The sequence below is a fragment of the Aphelocoma coerulescens genome, chromosome 2 (assembly GCF_041296385.1).
Source record: "Aphelocoma coerulescens isolate FSJ_1873_10779 chromosome 2, UR_Acoe_1.0, whole genome shotgun sequence".
NCBI lineage: Eukaryota > Metazoa > Chordata > Aves > Passeriformes > Corvidae > Aphelocoma > Aphelocoma coerulescens.
In genome coordinates, this window is record NC_091015.1 from 27403992 (window position 1) to 27423450 (window position 19459).

Sequence of the window (19459 nt, forward strand, 5' to 3'; positions counted from 1 at the left end):
CTTTTATTCAAAATCCATATTGCAACTTCATTTGCTGCACCTTCACTGGAATAAGAGTGTTTTGTTTCATATTTTGTAGAATATGAAATATGTATTTTTGCAGAGGAAGGAATCAGGAGCTGGTTGATATTTTGTCTTGATTAAAGAAATTACAATTTTTTATAATTGTGTTAGTGTATGTAAATAATAATAATAATAATAGTTGTTTTTGTTGTTATTATTTCCATTCCTTGTCCTGTCACTGAACATAATAATTAACAGCATCAGTAGTGATCAATCAATTAGCAGTATCTTTGGTTGTTGGGGTTTTCTTTAAAGTTAAGCATTGCAATTTCTGTTTAATACATCTGCAAACTTGCTGTAGATGGTCATTAAAAGCATCTCCAGGAAGCTGTGTGGTGTGTGCATGCCTGGGGGAGGGGTTGGCTTTAGTTTTGTTTTTTTATTCATAGAGGAACATTGATGTAGAAATCAAAAGCTCTGAGTAAAAAGAAAACACTTGTTTCCAGAATAGTGAAGACTTTTTTTTTTTTCCCCCCCCAGTCTTTTAAAATTTGGAAGTAGTGTGGTTTGTTTTTATTGTGAAAACTCTCAGGAAGAACAATTCAGAGTCGGTGCCATTCTTCTCAGCTGAATGGCGCTTGGTTTGTGAAATGGAGCAGCTGCGGTAGTTTTAGCTTGGCTCACAAAACCATTTGCTTTTTAATCAAGAACTTCAGATTCTGTGGTGGTTGTTCATGATGGAGATGGCCAGCTCTGCCCTGAGAGACAGCTGTAGTATAATTGAGACACACTATGTGAAGCAAATATAAATGCTGGATGGATGTCTTAAAAGCAGCATATTCACTAAACTGTAACTGAATTTTTAAAAGGATGAGAAGCTTTTATACAGGCAAGAATTTACTACCATGATGAAACATTTTCTGTATAGTGATGTTCTTGCATATATTGCATAAACCAGGGTTTAAATCGTCAGCATTAGCATTCAAGTTATACAGTACAGTAATCCAAGTTTTGGTGAAGTGTGTATATAACTGCATCATGAGAAATGCTGCACTTCTCTGAAAACACCATTGCAAATGTAGTTGAGGTCTCTTTCTTAAATTCGTCTGGGCTGTATTGTTTGTTGGAATGCAGTATGCATGTCACACATTAATACAGATGCTTATTTTAAGAAATAAAGATACTGTGTTTTATCAAATTGAATAGGAGGCCACTGGAGGCACCGAGGGGAGTCATTAATCTTTGGTGGCAGTTACACATTTAGAAAAACTTGTTCAAGCAGGTAAGTATTGTGAAAATAAGTGCTCCATCTTGTATAAAGTAAAACCTCAGACTGACAGTTTGTTTTAGAAGGGATTTTTCCAAATAGCAGTTTGGCTAAGTCAAAAGTATCTTGTTTCGCATCACAAATCAAAAAGTGCTGCCCATATGTTAAAAAAAAAAAAAGTTTTAAGGTTTTGTAGTAATTTTATAGCCACAGTTAATAACTATTTTGAACTTGGAATGGGTAGTTGTATGTTTCATGCTGAACTATACACTTTTCATTTACATGACAAGTTTGTTATGGATTTATTATTAATATCAGAATGTTTCACTTTCTTCAGACGGGCTATTTCATTTCCTTGCTGCTCTTAAAATAAAGTTTAGCTTAACTTTAAAAAAAAACCTATTCCCAAGTAGAAGGACGATAAGGGGCCTTGTGGCAGAATATGATGTTGCTCCTAGATATCTTCCTTTGTTTTCAAACACTTTGTCCCATTTTATGTTTCCAGTGTGTGCAGTCTCAAACCTCTTTGATGCTGACTAATTGGGGGGGGTGGGAAGACAATGTAAACGGGTTAATCCGTTACACTGGTATTAATGAGTCAGCTGGATCCCTGCCATTCTCTCATTTCTGGTTCACTTAGCACCGATTAGAACAAATGACACTTAGTTTTGTGGGAAGCAAGCTATGAGGATTGTAGGTAATGCAGACCTCAGACAAGAACAGCCTGGTCTCAGGTCAATACAGGTAGGTAAATCCATGCCATGTGGGCTGAGATCAGAAATAATCCTGTTCCTACTGGACCTCTGAGAACACTGAGGGCAGTGGTAGGCATGTATAAAGCTCACATGTGATAGATCAAAAGGTGGTCAGGTTGTTTTCTGAACTCCATTCTCTGGTATGCTGCTGGGGATTTGAGCTGTGGATATACTCACCTGACACTCGAGCATTAGAAGTGAGATGGTGAAAGAAAGCAATTATAAGCATGTCTGTGCAACTGAGAGCCCCTTTCTTAAATGTGAGAACTCTTGTGACAAAGTTTTGAAAAGGTTTGATTGACTATTTGTACAGTGGTAATGTTTCTGTGGTCTGTCCTGAGTATTTATTTGGGATTCTGGGACAGTAAAATAAAGATACACTATTTCAAAGATTTATTGTATTTTCATTACTTTTGATTGCAACTGCAATTGTAAATTGATTATAGAAGCAGGTAGGGAAAAGGAAATTGTCCTTCAGGACACGCTTGTAGTCCAGTTAATTTTCACAATGTTTTTTATTACTTTAGAAACAAATTCCAGCAAGACAAACTCAGAATACTTCTCTTAGACCTTTTTTCATCAGGTTCCAGAGCCTTTTCTTCCTTCCCAAATCTCTGCAATTGCTGGGGTGATCTGAGAGATCACGTCCCATGTCTGAAACTTCTTCTTTTAGCAGAGCTCTTCTTCTGATGGCAAACTTTTAGAACAGCTGCCTAGGTTTAGGGTACCCTTTGTGTTGGAGGATGGTGAAGAAATCATGGATTAGGTTGTTTATAGGAGTGTTTGACTTCAGATGTCTTCATCTGAGAGCAATTTTTCCAATTTACTCACTGTGTGGAAAGATGCTTCCCTGCATGCGGAGCAGGTGTTTAACATAGGTGCCTCCTGGGCACCTTTTGGGGAAGCCTGGTAGCAATACCTGTGTGGGAAGCCTGATCTCCTACCTTAGAGATCTGTGTTGCAGCTATTCCCCTTTCCCAATAAGTTAGCCCAAAACATTCTCTGCATTTGTACACTACGCCTGCATTTTGACAAACAACAGGCACAATCTTTTAACCTCCATGTTGCTTAGAAAGTTTAAGACTGCTTGTTTTTCAGGCCTTTGTTCCTATTTAATCCCTTTGGGGCAGAACAGTAATGCAAAGGAGTTTTTTCTAACCACAAGGTTTTAAAGTTAAGTAGTTTGGGGTATCTCAAAGGCAAAATCCTCTATGTTGTCTTCTCCCATTTCTGATCTTCCTCATTTAAAAGTTTTTTGGCCAGTAGTGGTTTTGCAAGTGAGGATAGTCTAGATTTTATCAGCTCACCACCACCCAAAAGCAAAGGTCCTACTTTCCTCCACTTCAGTGAATCTTACTTTGCTTCAGCTCTGGTGTTTGCTGGACTTTGTCAATTGGCTCAATTCCCAGAAAAAGATGGGTTAATAAGCTGAAAGTTCGTTTTTTTTGTCAGAGTCAGTGCAAGGGAAGGGCCTTTGAGTGAGGGGAACAGAAATTCCCTTTCTTAGTGGTGGTGAGTGATTAGATGAGCTCTCGTGGTCTCACACAACATCACCTTTATTCAGGCAACAATTAAACATGGCTGATCATATTGCATGCAGAAATAGTTGCTCTGTTGAGAAAATCACCCTGTCTTAGGATAGCTCTGTATGTCGCTGGACTGGTCTTTTGTCACCCTGAAGGAGGGCCAGTCCCTTTGTTCTGCTTCAGGCTCTACTCTTTAGCTATTTAATTCTTCTGCAATTTTGTGAACTTTCTTCTGGGTTAGTGTTGTGCTGTTCTAGTAAGCTGAATTAGTTCAAAGGGGTTGAGTGATGGAGCAGGTATGGTAAGAGGGAAGACAGAAATGGGAGGTATGAATGGAAATGCATCCTTGGGCATTGGTGCTGCTCAATCGGCTCTGAGTGTCTCATTGCTCAGATATCTGATAGGGAGCCAGGTCTGGAACCAGGACTAAGGTGAGAGCAAATTCAGCCAGTGGCAAGAGTTCTTGTGGTTTAGAGAGAGGAGTGGACACCCTAAGGAGACAGACTCAGAATGGAGGAGGGGAATGGCAGGAGCAAACAGCTCAGAGTGGAGAGGAAAAACCGGTCACAAATTTTGACAGCATTTGTCAAACATGTACATTTTCTGCCCTGTTGCAGTATTTGTGTGTGTAAAACTCCAGTCACTAAATCTGTTGTCCTCACCTCTTCTTAAAGGACATATGAAATGAATTGTCTTACTGAGAGAAGCTGTGTCTTTGGGGAAGAAATGGTGTCCTGTTGTTTATGGCCCTGGATTTTTTTTCCTTCTGTTTTTTTTTCTACATATCAGGCTGTGTGATGATTGTGGGCAAATTTCAGTGTGATCTGATCCTGAGTAGAGCACACATAAAGCAGTAACTGCATCATGGAAACTTAATTCTCTCTTGTTTTGTGAAAAATCATTAATGTACTGTAGCAGCTGCCTATCAGATACAGGAGTAGAGGTCTTTGTGACCTAGAATTTCATCTGCCAATTTGCAGCCAGTTGAATCAGTATGTGGTAACAACAGCCCTGTGTGCATAGGATGGGTTGGTTCATTGGCTTGTTTTGTAGGGAGACATCAGGGTGACATTGGTCTGTGCTTTTCTTTGAGTACTGAGTTCAAAGAGGAGGTGATAAGGAGCATGGCTAGGAATGGGAAAGAATATCAGTATGACTGTTTCAGGTCTCATCTTCACAAAATTCCTCATGTTCAGGGTTCAGGTCAGTGCATCTTAAACAGAATTTACAAAAATTGTATGACCTCACCTACTTTTAATACCTGCAAGAAATTCAAATACTTGGATGGATTCTTTGCATTGACCAAGCCAGATTTTAGATTTTTCATAAAATTACTTTGTCCATGGTATTTTTTCACGCTAGTTTATGGAAGTCCCTAAAGAGCTGTCATCCAGACTAATACAGTTTGCATCCACAGAGGGCTTCTTGAACACAGCAACTCAGCATTGCGTACTAAGTGTCTGATTCCCTGGGGCTGATGGAGTGAAAATGAATGCAACTTTCTTGTGAGGAGAAAGCAAAAAACAGAAAACTAGTTGCAGTGTTGAACCTTTAGGAAAAAAATGGAGGAAAACTAGGAATATGTATTAATCTTTAGTTTCCTACAGCCTACTGGTAATCACAAAACTGAGCATTTCCTAATATAATAACTTGTTTTGGTTTTTTCCTTGGTTTTAAGAACTTCTTCACGTTTTTGATATGTGAGGTCTAGCACACCTTTGAAACTTTCCGTGTTGATTTGTCTTACATCTGGAGTGAAGACTACATTTAGATCTGAAATATTGTCTCCTGCTTTTTCATGGTGGAAAGCAGGACTGATTCTATGATAGGGTAGGCTTCCACAGGGCAGCTGAGCCACTTAACTGTCTAAAGAAAGGGTCACCCTGCTTCTTGCTCCTGGAAGCAGGATTACTTTCCATCACTTGTGTGCCAGCTCTGCCAGCTAGCTCATTTGACATCTCTGATTTAGCTCACTAAACTGGCAGAAAACAAACCCAGCAAAATAGGGAGTATGTGTTTATCTTTTTGTTAGCCAGTTCAGTGAGCTCAGGTGGCTCACAAGCATCTGGGAGAATTTGGGGGCCACCACAAAAGAAAGAGCAGGAGCACCCATACTGAGAGGCGAGGCAGGACTGCTCCTTTTGGCAGCACTGCGCTGTTAGCCTGACTCAGGCATGTTGTGAAAGCTCACCCTTAGGTAATAATGTTCACACTACAGGTTGACTGACAGTTCTTCGAATAGTAGCCAGAAGGGAGTTACCAGCTGTACGCAGTTTGTTTTTGTAGGGTGGCCTTGTCTGTTTTCAGTGTGTAGTGTTTTGAAACAGATACTTATTCTATTCTAATCGTGTTATTGCATGAAAAAGTTCTGCAGAAAAATTACATGTGCAGGGCGGACCTGTCTGGGAGCTTGATGTTGAGCAAGTGGATAAGGAGCCACAGAACATGGAAAACTTTGTACTTTAGTTTCTGGGACAATTTGCCTGTTGCATTTGGAGGAACTCAGAAACCCTTGTACTTCTAGTCTACCAAGAGTTGCAAGCTTGTAAGCCTGAGCCAGGGCGTGGTCCTTCATCTCTGTACATTGTGAAGTTTTTACCAGAAGATCTGGTAGCCCCTGTTAATGTAGTTTACATGTCACCATGGATCTTAAGTGCCCATAAGCCTGGAGTTCCACTGAAACCTTGGCTGCAGAGTTCGAAATCTACCGTGGCTCACCCCTTCAGCTCCCCAGGGCCTCTGCAGAAGTGGGTGGGTGGGTGGTTGCCATGTCAGGGAAAAAGAAATGCTCTTTTTATTTTAAAAACTGCCCATCTGCCTTTGTGCTCTTGAAGCTGGTATGATCCTACATGGGTGTTTTGGTTTTACTTTTTTTGCAAATTGAAATCTTTAATATTCAGCTGGAAAATTCCATTTCAATGTAGAGTTTAGGGAAGGCACTGGTTTACAGTGTAGGTATAACTTAACATAAGCGTTTGTAGCCCTCAGTTTCACACCACAAACAGCTGATGATAAAACCTACAGCCGCTCTGCCTTCTTCATTTTCTCCACATATAAAAGGAATATAGTACAGAGTCCTGGCAGATTTTTTCTTTAAAATGAATTATTCAAGTACTGCACAATTATTACGGGTTTTTCTCTTTGCTTTGTGGGCAGTGTTAATGTCACTTTTTGGTGTACATGCAAACATTTGGGCATTTCACTGAATGATACAGCCAAAAACATATCAGCTGGACTTTACATCTTTAATCTTTGTAAATGGGTGTTTTAATGTGGTGGGGCTTTTTTAGACTTTGTAAAGCAAATTCCTCTTCTCAGGAATTTTTATTCATCTCTTTTTCTCCTCCCCAAAATAACTTCTGCCCTGCTCTTTGGATACTTTTAAAGAATTATTCTAGTTCTTTTTTGTGGTGATAATTCATTTTTTTTTCCCTGATAGATCTGCACTGTTGTTTGTGTAATGCAAAAATGCAGTTGAATAGGTAGAAAGGTTTTAAAGTAATGAAGCCAGACATACTAAAAACCTGTGAATATTTAATACTAATCATGTTGTTGCCTTTAAAACCAAGGAATCTAGCAGTAATATGTTGTTGTAATATGTAACATTTCCATTTTGTTTACACACAAGTCAAGAGTAATCCAGAAGCTCTGTGGTGTAGTTTCTTCTACAAAGCTGGCTTTAGAATAAAGTCCCTAGAAATACTAAACCAGCTTAAAGCACAAAAATTAGCAGAAAATAACACTTTAATCCTAGTTAATCCACATTATTGACCTATGTGCTCTAAATAAATAAATAAAATTAAGTAGTCCTTTAATCATCATTGTGGAGCTGGTTATTCATGAGAGAGGTCTGATCCAAAGATCAGCTACGGTGCAAGTTTCTGTCCTTTCTCAGGACAGGGTAAATGGATTTATGTTTTAGTTTGTGAGGACACTTGGTTGGTTAGTTTTAGATCCCTTCATAAGTCTGAAATCAGAAGATGGTACTAATATAAAGGAATTAACAGTGTAAGTCAAAAGCAGTTTTTCAAGGAGTTAGGAAGCAGAGATATTTTGTTCTATTGAATAATTTGTTGAGATTTCTTTTGGCTGTAGGTTTTCCTTTTTTAAAATACTCAAAACTTCTCTGTACCATTTTTAGGTATGTTTATAAAGTTGTGCTTATTACTACAAAAAAATCCAGCGAATTTATACTTTTTAGAGAAAAAACCCCCCATGTTGTTCAGGAATAGTCTGCAAACGTGTCAGAAATGCAAAAGCAGCAGTGGATGTACCGTACAGTCTTCTGCTCAGAATTGACATTATGTAGTCACAGTGACATAAGATTTCCAGGCTGCTGTCTAGAAAATAACTTCCAAAAAAAAACATCGGGAGGGAATCTTTTTGGAACCACAGTAGCCTTCTAATAGAATCTTAGGTATTGTGATTTAACTTTCTGCATCAGTTGTATTGTGCTTGTGTGTCATGCAGACGTGTGTTTCAGGGTATCTATAAAACGTTGTGTGTGGTCCTTATGTTTTAAATTAATTCTGCTTAACTTTGTTTCAGGGGTTTCCATGTCTCTGAGAGGATAGTAGCACTTAGGTATGAAATTATTATTACTGTGGAGATTTCTCATAACTATGCTACATAAAAGCTACCTTAAATGAGTGTTCTGTCCTATTATCAATTCTTCTCCCACAAAGTATTAATTCAGCTTTCTGGTACTTTCAGAGCTTCTAGAAGAGAAAAGGTTCATAACAGCTAACATGAATGTTGTAGGCAGCTTCTCACTTGAGGGCTGGTTATTGGGATAAGGCTATATGTGATCATCAGTTCATTTCAGTGCATCATGGGACAAAGATATAAGTGGCCCTAATTTGAGTTGACTGAATGATTGATTTACAAACTTTTAGGTGGGATTTTTCCCCTCTTCCTCTTTATAAAAAATGTATTTCTTGTTTCAAGTAGCCAAAATGCTATCAAGAGAGAATAAAACACAGCATTCCCTGGAATAGTTTATCAAGGATCTCCTTGAGGATCTCTTAGTCGTTCTGCCCTTCTAGAACAGCCCTGAGCATTTCCCTGCTTTATTACAGTGGCCTCTCTTGCCTTCCCTTCATTCCCAATGACCAAACGCAGCAGTATTTGCCAATTGACCAAGCAGGCCAAGAATAACAGAGCAATGGGTTTTTCCTGCAGCTGGGGCATTACTCCTAGTCTCTTTTTACTACCCAGCTGCAGATTGTTATATTCTGTAAATATCTAAATATCTCCAAGCCTTCTATCTCTGTGCCAGTTTCAACCACATCTGACAACATTTTCCTGTGTTATCAAGGACAGAAGATTGGTCATGTAAATCTCATTCCATAGGCAACCAGCTTAAATTTGCATTGTTTGTTTTCTAACATAATTTACAATTATGTAGCAAGCTTCATATGCAAATATCAGACTATCAGCACCTCAGTTTTTGACAGGCAAATAATTTTAATGCATGTTGGACCTACTGAAATGCAAGTTACACAGTGTAACCAAGAGACTGAACAGGCAGACCACAGCAGGTTTTTAAGTGCTAGGAAGATCTTTGTCCTCATCAAAGTGGGCTCCAGTGTGTTCTGTTTGCTTTCTGCACAGGATTGCCTTTAGAACCACATCATTAATAAGACAGGAGGAGGGGAGTTTTAATGTCATAGTTAAGTGAGGATACCAAAATAATTTCATAGTGAAAAGTAGAATATTGTATCTATTTACTTTTGGAAAACAACTGAGCCTGTAATCTGAGATAGGTTTTATAGATTGGATTAAGTAGTGACAAGGAAATGATGCTGCTAAAACATATTAAAGGGGAGGTTGCTTGCCAGCACTACTCTTTGTGAGCTGTACTATTGTCTTCCTCTGAGTTTGTTGTTATTACTGACATTTCCCCAAAGCCTTTTGCCGTTCATCAGGAACTGAGAAGGTAAAGAATTTTATTGTTTTGAGATTAAACTTTTTATCATCCTCACAAGCAAAATAAGAAAACGCAGGAAGGATTTTGAAGATCGTGACTGTTCTATTATCTCAAAGGTAAACAGGAGAAAGTTAGGCAACAGAAACAGAACAAATAAAGGCAAACAATGTTGTCTTTATTTCCGTCCCTTGGAAAAATGGTCTAGTGGAAGATTGTAATCTGGGAAGAAAATTTTGCTTGCAAACTGATGCTTCTTTTGCACTTGTTGCACACCAGCCTATTGATACAGCAGAGTTGGATTATGTGTAGATATCTTCCACTACCAGCAAGCAGATTTGAGAGTGAAGTGGAAAGAGATTATATGAATTTACATTAAACTGTTCTAAATATCTAAAAATTTGGTTATTTTTTGATTTATTCCTAGTCTTAGAACAATGTACTTGTTCTGTGGGATGATTAGGCTGGTCTAGATGAGCATGACAATCAGGTATCACTGAATGATTATGTCTAAAATAAAAAGAGAGGTAATCAGTTTATAAAACTTTTCAAAAAAGTAGATTAAATGGTTTGCTTCCCCAGAAAGGTGTGATTCACTTGGCCTTGCAAGATTACATTTGTTGTGATATGAAGAGGAGGGGCTTAACTGGCAGATGAAGTGAATGACAGGAAGATTCAGAGGAATCTCTAGGAATGTCAAGAACTGTGACTTAATGCATGAAGAGACTGGCCTATGGCATCTCATCTATGCCTTCCAGGCAGATTTGCTGATATTTATTTTTAGGGCCAATGTTCATGATAAATACCAGCATACAATAGATACATGGGGGGCTTATCCACACAGTATCAGTTGAACATGGAAGAGTAGTGAATAGTTTTGAGGTTTCCCTGAGGCACTGGCACATGCACACACATAAGCACAAATCTTGGGTCAGATGGCTTAGAGGGTGTACATTTCTCTTGTTTAGCTTTTTCTTTCAACTTGTTCGTCATAAAATGACTGAACATTTCATAAGCCCTTATTTGGATCTATATTGTTGACTGCTTCAGTCCTAACGTTGTATTGAGTAGCTGGTAAGTCACATCACTTGCTCACTCTGATAGCACAACTAGATAAGAAAGGTGCGGCAGCATCTAAGGTAATGAACTCTAGAACAGAATTTCCAAATAGCAGAATGGAAAAACAAGATCTCTGGAAGATGCTGTGGTGAGGGGGTTCCATGTTTTGGTGGACTACTGAGAAAGGCTGGCATGCACATATAAGGGATGAAAAGTACTTGCATGGATACATCACACCACAAAATCAGAATGAGATTAATTCCTGGCATTTCCTTATGCTTGATGTGAAAGTCTCATAACTTAAAACCAAAGTAAAATAACGTGTGGCTCATGGACAAATTTCTACAGCTTGTTTTGCATGTGACTGTGAACCTGAAGGTAACATACAGTAGAGGGATAGATAAAACTGAGAGATGAGAGATACTGAGGAATCTCCATCTTTGGAGCCTCAAAATTCAGCCAGACAACCTGAGGTACGTAGTTCCTTTCACTTTGAAGCTAGCCCTGTGCTTAACTGGAGGCTGAACTAGTGTGATCTCCAGGATTCCTTCCAACCAAAATTTTGTTACACAACTTTGGCTTTGGATTCACCAGCTTTCTGAAAGAGTTGGGCGCCTCTTAAAAGAGAGCCTTTTCAGTGGGGGTCAGAGGAGTTGGAATGATTTAGCCTCAGTGAAGTGGCTGGAGATGGAGTTAGATCTAAACTCTAAGGGTCCTTTGTTATAGGATTCAGGAAAGCTTTGAAAGAAGTCAAACTTCTAAGAAGTTGGAAATATAGAAAAGCACAGAAATAAAATACTTTTTGCAAACTTAAAAGTATGTAGATCTGGGATATGGAAACTCTACAGGAACCTCTCATACTGCTTTTCTATTGCTATCTTCTGAAAAGTTTTTGTTTGGGGAAACAAATTTTTCCATAGGGAAGTTTTAAATCTATGGTTTCACTGTGATCTTGATAGTGGGATGCAGGTTGAGAAGACCCTGACAGAATTGTTTAGGAACATGGAGACTCGACATTAAGATTGCCTGCAGAAGGACAGGATACCAAAATCAGACTGGGTGGAAGTGTGGAGTGCCACTCCCGTAATCTTCAGTGGCATGTGCTGTAGCTGGATTTGCTATTCTTCTTAATTGGGAAAGGACTGAACCTTGTTGCTTCATGTCTGCAAATGCAAAACCATTCAGGGTAATGTTTACCTTGTTACAGTTCCCCCCCGCCTTTTACAGGTTTGAGGAAATCAGTTTCAGGATTCTCACTGCAGGGTTTATATAGACTTTTCTTGTGGTTCATTGGGAGAATTAGAGAAGGTACTAGTTAAGTTCTACTCCAAATCAAAGATTTATTTGTAGACCCTCTTAATGCACTGTTGAAACTCAATGTAAGGCTGCCAAACACTTACTAGACCTCTGCCTTAGCATGGGCTTACACAGACTTCCTTCTCACTCACCCTTATGCAGCATAAACTCTTAAACTTGTTTTGCTGGAAGTTGCAGCTGTGGAGAATCTTTCTGCTGATATATTGGTTTTTTTTTAGGGGATATTATTAGCTTGTTGAAATGAAACTGCTGTTGATATGAAAAGCTTTAATATGAAACCAGGATGAGGTGACCTGAAACTAGGATGACTTCATTGTTTTGCCAACTATATATATTCTTATAAGGCTCTTATGTCTTGGCCATGTACACATGGAAGATAATGAAGATTAATATGTAGTTTTATAGCACTAATACTAGACTGAGTGATAGCCCTCTTTTAAAAAAATTGGAGGAACCAACAATTCATCAATGAGCCATTGAAGAGGACAGTAAACTGGCCAGTGCCTTATTTGATTCTGGTGGATCACCAATGGAAACTGTTAAATTACTTACAGCTTGTTGTGTACAATCCATTCGGGGCGGGTGGAATAGACGATCTTTAAAGCTCCTTTCCAACCCAAACCATTCGGTGCTTCTAAGGGTCTTCTCTCTGTCTTCCCTGTCTTCTGGTAGTTGTCTAGATCCCATAAAATCAGCACGATTCTATGTTTGGGGTACTGCCATCCAGGTTCCTTGGCACCCCTGCAGTGCAGTCCCCAGCTCACTCACTGGGTAGAAACTGGCTGGTAAGTGGAAGCTGTGAGACACTGGAGGTGAGTGCTGGAGAACCAAGCAGGGCTGGAAGAGACTGAGCAGAAACACGTTTCATCCCTGCTGGAAGACGTGGAGGCTGAGAGGAGAGCAGGACTTGAAAAAGTGGTGCTATCAAACCCCTTTGCATGGAAGTGGGATCACAGAGAGTGCCAAGATGGCAGATGTTGAGAGGGAATTATACTTCTTAAATACCTACTGAGACTGAAAGCACTGTCAGTATTGATGGACTGAAGCCTGAAGTTCTGCTTGTTTATCCTGGAGCAGGGTAATTTAAAATTGCTGTGTCCGGCCTTTCTTCCTTATCTCAGGGAGAGAGGGGAAGATTTATGAGTAAGAAAGAGGGAGAAGAAACTGTAGTAAACTTTGATGCTTCCACAGAGTCAATCTCTCCTGTTTTCAGATCTTACTAATTCTCTCCTAAAACTTTCTGTCTTTTCGCTGCCAAGTAGAAGCCAGAATATTCTTTGTTCTTACCATCTCTATGCAGGATATAGAAGATAATGACAGGCAACAAAGAGTTAAGCAACTAACTAAAGTATAATGGAAAATAGCTGTCTTCCTTTTGAAGCTGAAGGTGACATTTGAAAATCCATGTATTTGGTAGCTAGTTATTGCTTGCTGTGTTGTACGTGCTTCAGTGTCTCACAGGATTTTTGCACAGACCAGGACAAATGGTAGTCTACATTATAAAAGATTCTAAAATACATTTACAATTGGTTTTAATTTATTAAACTGAGGGTGGGCTATGCTTTTAAATGCTGTCTGTTGATCAAGAGACTACACAGCTTGAGGTTAACAAAATGCTGGAAAAGGAAAGAGTATAAATAGAAACACCACTTCCTTGTTGAGTAGAAGCCAAACTTGTGGTTGAACCTTTCTATATGAGAGTTCGCTGAGGTCCAGATAGGCAGCTGAATGCAGATTTCTGAAGACACCAAAAACTCTTGAGTTCTGAGGGAGGATATACATAGTACATACTGAGGACTGGAGGTATTTCTTTCCTGTGGAACACCTGGCTGCAGTTCTTGGAAAAAGATACCAGTGGAACTTGGAGAATGTTGGTGTAAATCCAGCACCAGCTTAGTGAAAGCAGAAACGTATGTCTGACCTTTCAGTGCAACAGTGATTATTTGGGCCTGGAAGAGGCTTAATATAACTTAAAAACAGCCTCCCAAGACTGAGGATTTGAAATACAAACTTATCTGGACAGTAGGATAAATATGCCTACTACTTTCTTTTCAAACTTTAAATATTTTCCTATTGGTAAGGAAGGGAATATTTTACAGCAGAGCGCATGATTTTTTTTTCCTGATAAATTTTCCCAGTAATATTCTGCATATTACAGATAATGCTACTGATACTTAGACCATATTACACTGCATGAGGTGCCCTTCATTTCTAATTCTTAGAGATTTTAAACAGTCTATGTCATTTTTTGATATATGACGTAGATTTATTTTCTAGAGTTTTAGGACTAAAATTTGCACAATGCTTAAATGAAGGAGTGTATGAGCCAGAATCTAATTGTTTTTGTAAGACAAATAATTTTGTCTTTTATCTCCTGATTAAAATACAGCTTTAAAGTTGATCTACTTCAAACAAATTAATTCAAGAAATCTTACGGCCTATATTTTTACAGGAAGCTAGGCTAGGTGATTACTGTGGTCCCTGCCCTTATCTGTGAACATATTTGCAGTTCTGATGAAAGACTTTATGGGGGCCCTTTCTACTAAGGTCATGTATTTGTGATCTTTTCTCAGAGCCTGATCTCAGTTGCTTAGCAAACTGAATTGGCAAAAATATAATCGTATACCTATTTACATCAAGATTGTTTAAGAGGACTTGTTTGGGTTTGTTTGTGGGGGTTTTTCTCCCAGTGTTTGGAGAGGAGTGGTGATTTGGTTGTTTGGGTTTTTTCCCCAGTCAAAAGCTATCAACCAGAATGTTTGAAGTGCTCAAAAGAACCCACATAGTTCCTGCACCCAAAGGTCTGTGCTCTCATGGATGTCTGTCTGTTGGGTGTTTGGCATCATCCCCCTTCCTCACATACTGGTAGGTGGGTAGGAAGAGATCGCAGGGTTGCAGAGGAGAAGAGGAAAACCCACATCAGAAGGAAGAATTTTGAAGGCTGAGCCTGAAGAGGGAAGACAAACTATGACCTCCAGTTAAGGAAAGAGATTAGACTGTAGGTCAATGGGAAACCAAGGCATGCTGAACAAAAAAAAAATTGTGGGTGGCTAAACAATATAAATCAGCTATGGCAAGCTAGATGGGGTTGGGAATTGATAGAGCTGGGGAGGTACGTCACAGTTAATTAATTATTTGGGCTAGTAGAAATAAGGACGACTAACCTGTTTGAATATTTGAGATAGAAACCAGTGAAAGAAGTACACTGAAAATACCAATTTATCTGGAAAAATATTCCATCCTACTGGATGTCTTAGACAGCTTGGTGTCTTTGGCAGCTGCCTATCACTGTTATAATTCCATTAACGCAAATAATAAAAGTCTATACGAAGAGTCATGGCTTATCCTTGCAGGACCATATGCCTGATAATTTGGCAAGGTATTGGGGGTTTCCCTATTTTTTTTTTTAACAAAGAAAAGCTTTGCATTAAAGTGCAGTTTTACAGAGGCAATTCGAATTGTGAAACACTGTAGGTATTCCTACATTTGGCTTCCTTAAGAGCTTGTGAACTTTGGGAGCTGGATGACAAAGTTCTAAGTAAAAAAATTAATTTCTGTCTAAATGAGTTATTCTTCCTTTCTTGTGATCATTTTTGACCTTTTGGTCCTGATTACAAACCAAGACTCTTTTCATCTTAAGGAAAACTAATCACAGGGAAAAGGTATATTCTGGGTAGCATTAACACATGAATTTTGTGGGGTTTTTAGTGTTTTTTTTCATATTAAAACTTCTGAGTGCTTTCTCAGGAATGGTTTGTAAAGACAAGGAGTAAAACCTTGGTTCCTGTGTTTGTTGAATCTCTGGTGTAACTCTTTCAGTATCTTTATGCAAACACCCAACTTCACCCAGTATGTCCCTTTGGTACTGACTGGCCACAGAGCGCTGCCCTTACACGCTCGGTCAGTCGTTGTCCAACTCACTGCAGTCCACTTGCACCTTCACAAGTCTTCCTCATTCAGCTGAGTTCCCTGATCTTGGGAAAGGGTATCCTGTGGAGTCTTTCCTCCTGCATTGTTCATGGAATGTAGGACTAGAATGGAACACAAAAATTCATCTTCCTTGTCTTGGCATGATTGAAACCATTCACAACAGATGTTTCTTCAACCTATCTCTGAAGTCCTTTGGATTTTAACCACTGTTTAGAGAAACCATTTCCTTAGGTTGTTCAAAGTGTTTCAAGTAGTTTTACTCCTGGAGAAACTGATCTAGCCTAAATTTACTACAATTTAAACTGGTTTGCAGTCTCAGCCACATCAAGCGTACCAAAAGTATGCCTTACTGCCCTCTTTGTGTATCCATTAACCATTTTTACACCTCCCTGAGGCAGGGTACATTTACAAGACTTGTAATAATTTTTGTTTGCAGGCCTCTACTTCATTACAAATGTAAACTGTTTAATATTAATGATTTTCATGACTGTTATTTACCTCATTATCTTGTAGGTGTTACACATTGTGTTTTTCAAGGTACTGGGAGTGGAAGCTTAGCTGAATCCCCATCTCCTTTGCTCTCCCACACCCCTTTTTTTAAGAGCTCTTGTGAATACAAGTCCTTTGGAGTATTTTATGTAGAGAATTACTAGTTTACTAAGCAGCATTTTTCAACTCCAGAAAAGGTCTTGGAAAGTGTAGACATTAATGAAATTAATAAGCATTAAAGACCCGTGACAAAGATGATGATGATGATGATGATGATGATGATGATGATTCTCTGCATACACAGCTAGGAATAATACTTGGGTATTAAAAGCAGACACAATGACTAGATATTAGTGCTTGTTTTCATAGAAAACTTTACCAAATATTGCATTGTACTTGAAGACCTGACCGGTTAGACCTGGGGGTCCATGATAGTATGGAACAAACATGCATAGACCTGGGTCATTGGCTTTCCAGCCTAATTGGGCATAGGCAGAAGCTGGCTGCTGTTTCCAAAGGCTTCTGCCTGGTGCACAGCCTCTAAGTAAACCCCTGGAGAAAGTGGAACAGGAGAGCCAGAACCACTGGTTTAACAAAGAAGTTAACAGTTACAGTAACTAGAACCTTTTCATTTTGAATTGTTGCTATAGGACTCTTTAAGGATACAGATTTTGAAAGTGCTCCATTACAGAAAGCAGTATGCACTCAAATAAAAATAAAACCAGAATTATGTAACTAAATCTTTAGTCTTTCTCAGTTGTGTGCTTTTGCTAACTATTTACTGACTAGTACTAACAGCAGAAGGAGATAATCTGCAAAATATTTACAACTTCTGGTACACTCTCCCATTGACAAAGAAAATTGGAGAAGATAGGATAGGTGGATGTTTGTTTTGCAACATCTGAGAAGCAAATTCTGGTTTTGTTCTTTTTTTTACTTTTTTGTTATTTTTTTTACCTTTTAAATAAAATTGATGATGTACCTTTTGTCTTAAAAATAAAGGTGAAAATAATCTTGTCTCTAGTTTATTGCTGTGATCAGTGCCAGCTGCAGCTTTTGGGATAAACTGAATTGTGTCTTCCCGGTAAAATCCTGGGCAGAGGTAGCCATGTGTATGCAATGGGAGGAGATCTGTGCCCAGCCTGCCAAGCAGTCTTTGTCCCCATACAGTCAAAACCAGGACATTTCTCAGAATGCTTTGTCTCTCTTTCTGCACTCATGCACAGATATCAGCTGTGTGGAAATGAGGCTATGAATGAGGATAGAGTAACAGTGCTTTTAGCCTGACGTTGGATTGGGATGTGATGGATATGCACCTGGTTATCTCCTTTGCACTACATAGTCACTTTGCTATGTAGCCTTTGCTAATAATTAGAACTTAATGGTCCTAAAGTGTGCAAAAATAGGGGCCCTGCTTTTTTCTTTTCTCCCATTTTCCCCATGAATTTTTTCCTTTAAATAATTGACACAGATTTGTGCTCCTGGGTTTTGCAGATCACTTCTCAATGTTTTTCTCTTTACTTGTGTTCAAAATTGTAAATATAAATGTGGCAACAGAGTCCCCCTTTCTCAGGGTATAATTTGATTTTAGGAGGACTGAAGAGGTTTTCTTACTCTATGTAAAATATGAAGGATCTCAGTAATTTAAAAGGGTTTTTTTTACTTTGGTAGGTGACACAGTTGATGATCAAAGTCGAGACTCAAAGGATAAAACTTCATTTCCAGAGACCAGACCAATGTACAATCAACCTCCACAGGTAAGAGACTATTTCCTTATGCACACATGATGAAACTTCCATAGCAGTTCATTTAAGAAACATGAATGTCGTGCAGAAGATGGTTTCACCACATTCACATCTTCCATTGGCTGAGTGGCTCTCAGCCTTCCTTGTCATCTATCATAAAAGCAGCACCGCTGCTAATTAGATGGCAATAATAACAAGCCCACTGCTGTGGATTTGAAAAGGAAATAGCAGAAGGCTGGGCTGTATGGTATTGTTGAATATCTTATTTTTATACTTGAATTGTGCAAGCCTGAAACTGTAGCTAGAATTTTAATGAATTGCATAGAAGCATTAGTGTGGTGAGTAGTGATGGAAAATGTCACACATTTACATAAGTCAGCTATTTCCACAACTACCATTATGAGTAACATGTTGTAAACATGTGAGTTTTGTCTTTATTGTGTGTTTCCTTTCTGTTTCTCTACTGTGTGGCTGTAAATCTGAGCTTCTTTTTCTTTTGTTTAGTTGATACATGTTTACAGGCGAGGGCTTTTCAGAATATTTCTGCATATGCTGTATACATATATTCTTTTCCATGTAGTCTGAAAATGTTTTTGTAGCAAGTATGAGCCTGTTTTCCATTGCCATATAATTTTAGATATTTGCAAGGTGACTGAGAGATGTTTGGCTTGGACTTTTTGTGCTTTTGTGGTGCTTCTTTTTTTTGGTTAACCTTTTTTTTCTCTTTTTTCCATATCTCACCTTGGTACTGGTGAGATATGTGTCTATCTGTCTCTTTTCAATGCTGTTTCAATATTTATTATTGATAAGTCCCTTGGTATAGTAGAGGTGTGTGTGACAATTTTTCCATATCTAAGAGTGGTCAGTATGAATGTGTGGCCTGTAGTCTTCTTTTTTAATTTAAAATTTAAAACTGTGTCCTATACAGAAATCTTTAATTTGTCATAAGTAATGAGTGGTTTGCCTTCTGATAGTGTGGAACTGTGAATTAGTTCCAACTAATTGCAAAGTTTTAGTCTGACTTTAGATCCATGCATGTCTGAGCCGAGGTCCTTTGCATCTGAAGTCCTGCAGATCTGGGCAGTATAATTAATAGATGTTGTAGTTACCTACTGGACAAATGTAGTTTCCCTTAATGTGATGTTCTTGCTGGGGGTGGTGAACTGCCAGTTATTGTTCAGTTCTTTGGAATTTCAGGAAAAGAGGAACTTGTATAGATTTTAAGGTTTGTGAGTTAGAGAGAAGCAGCAAAGTTTTCAAAATAAAATTGCAGATATTACAGGGAAAACGAAACCAAGATTTATTTTCAACTTTTTATTACAATACTTATATGTCATAAAAATACTCCTATGAACTGGCTTGTGACAAAGTTAAATTAAGATCCAGCACTTGGTATTATTTAGGCAATTCATTCCAGTCTAGATTTCAGTATTTGGACTTCA

At 38.6% G+C, this 19459-nt stretch overlaps 1 protein-coding gene across 2 annotated transcripts in view; it reads left to right on the top strand.

Annotated features, from left to right (window-relative positions):
• LOC138106379 (UBAP1-MVB12-associated (UMA)-domain containing protein 1-like) overlaps positions 1-19459 on the top strand; it is a 78153-nt gene that overhangs the window by 41134 nt on the left and 17560 nt on the right. For both annotated transcript variants that reach the window (XM_069006898.1, XM_069006896.1), the window contains exon 3: positions 17944-18029. In XM_069006898.1, coding sequence (XP_068862999.1) covers positions 17944-18029 — 86 coding nt within the window. The remainder of the gene's footprint in view (positions 1-17943; positions 18030-19459) is intronic.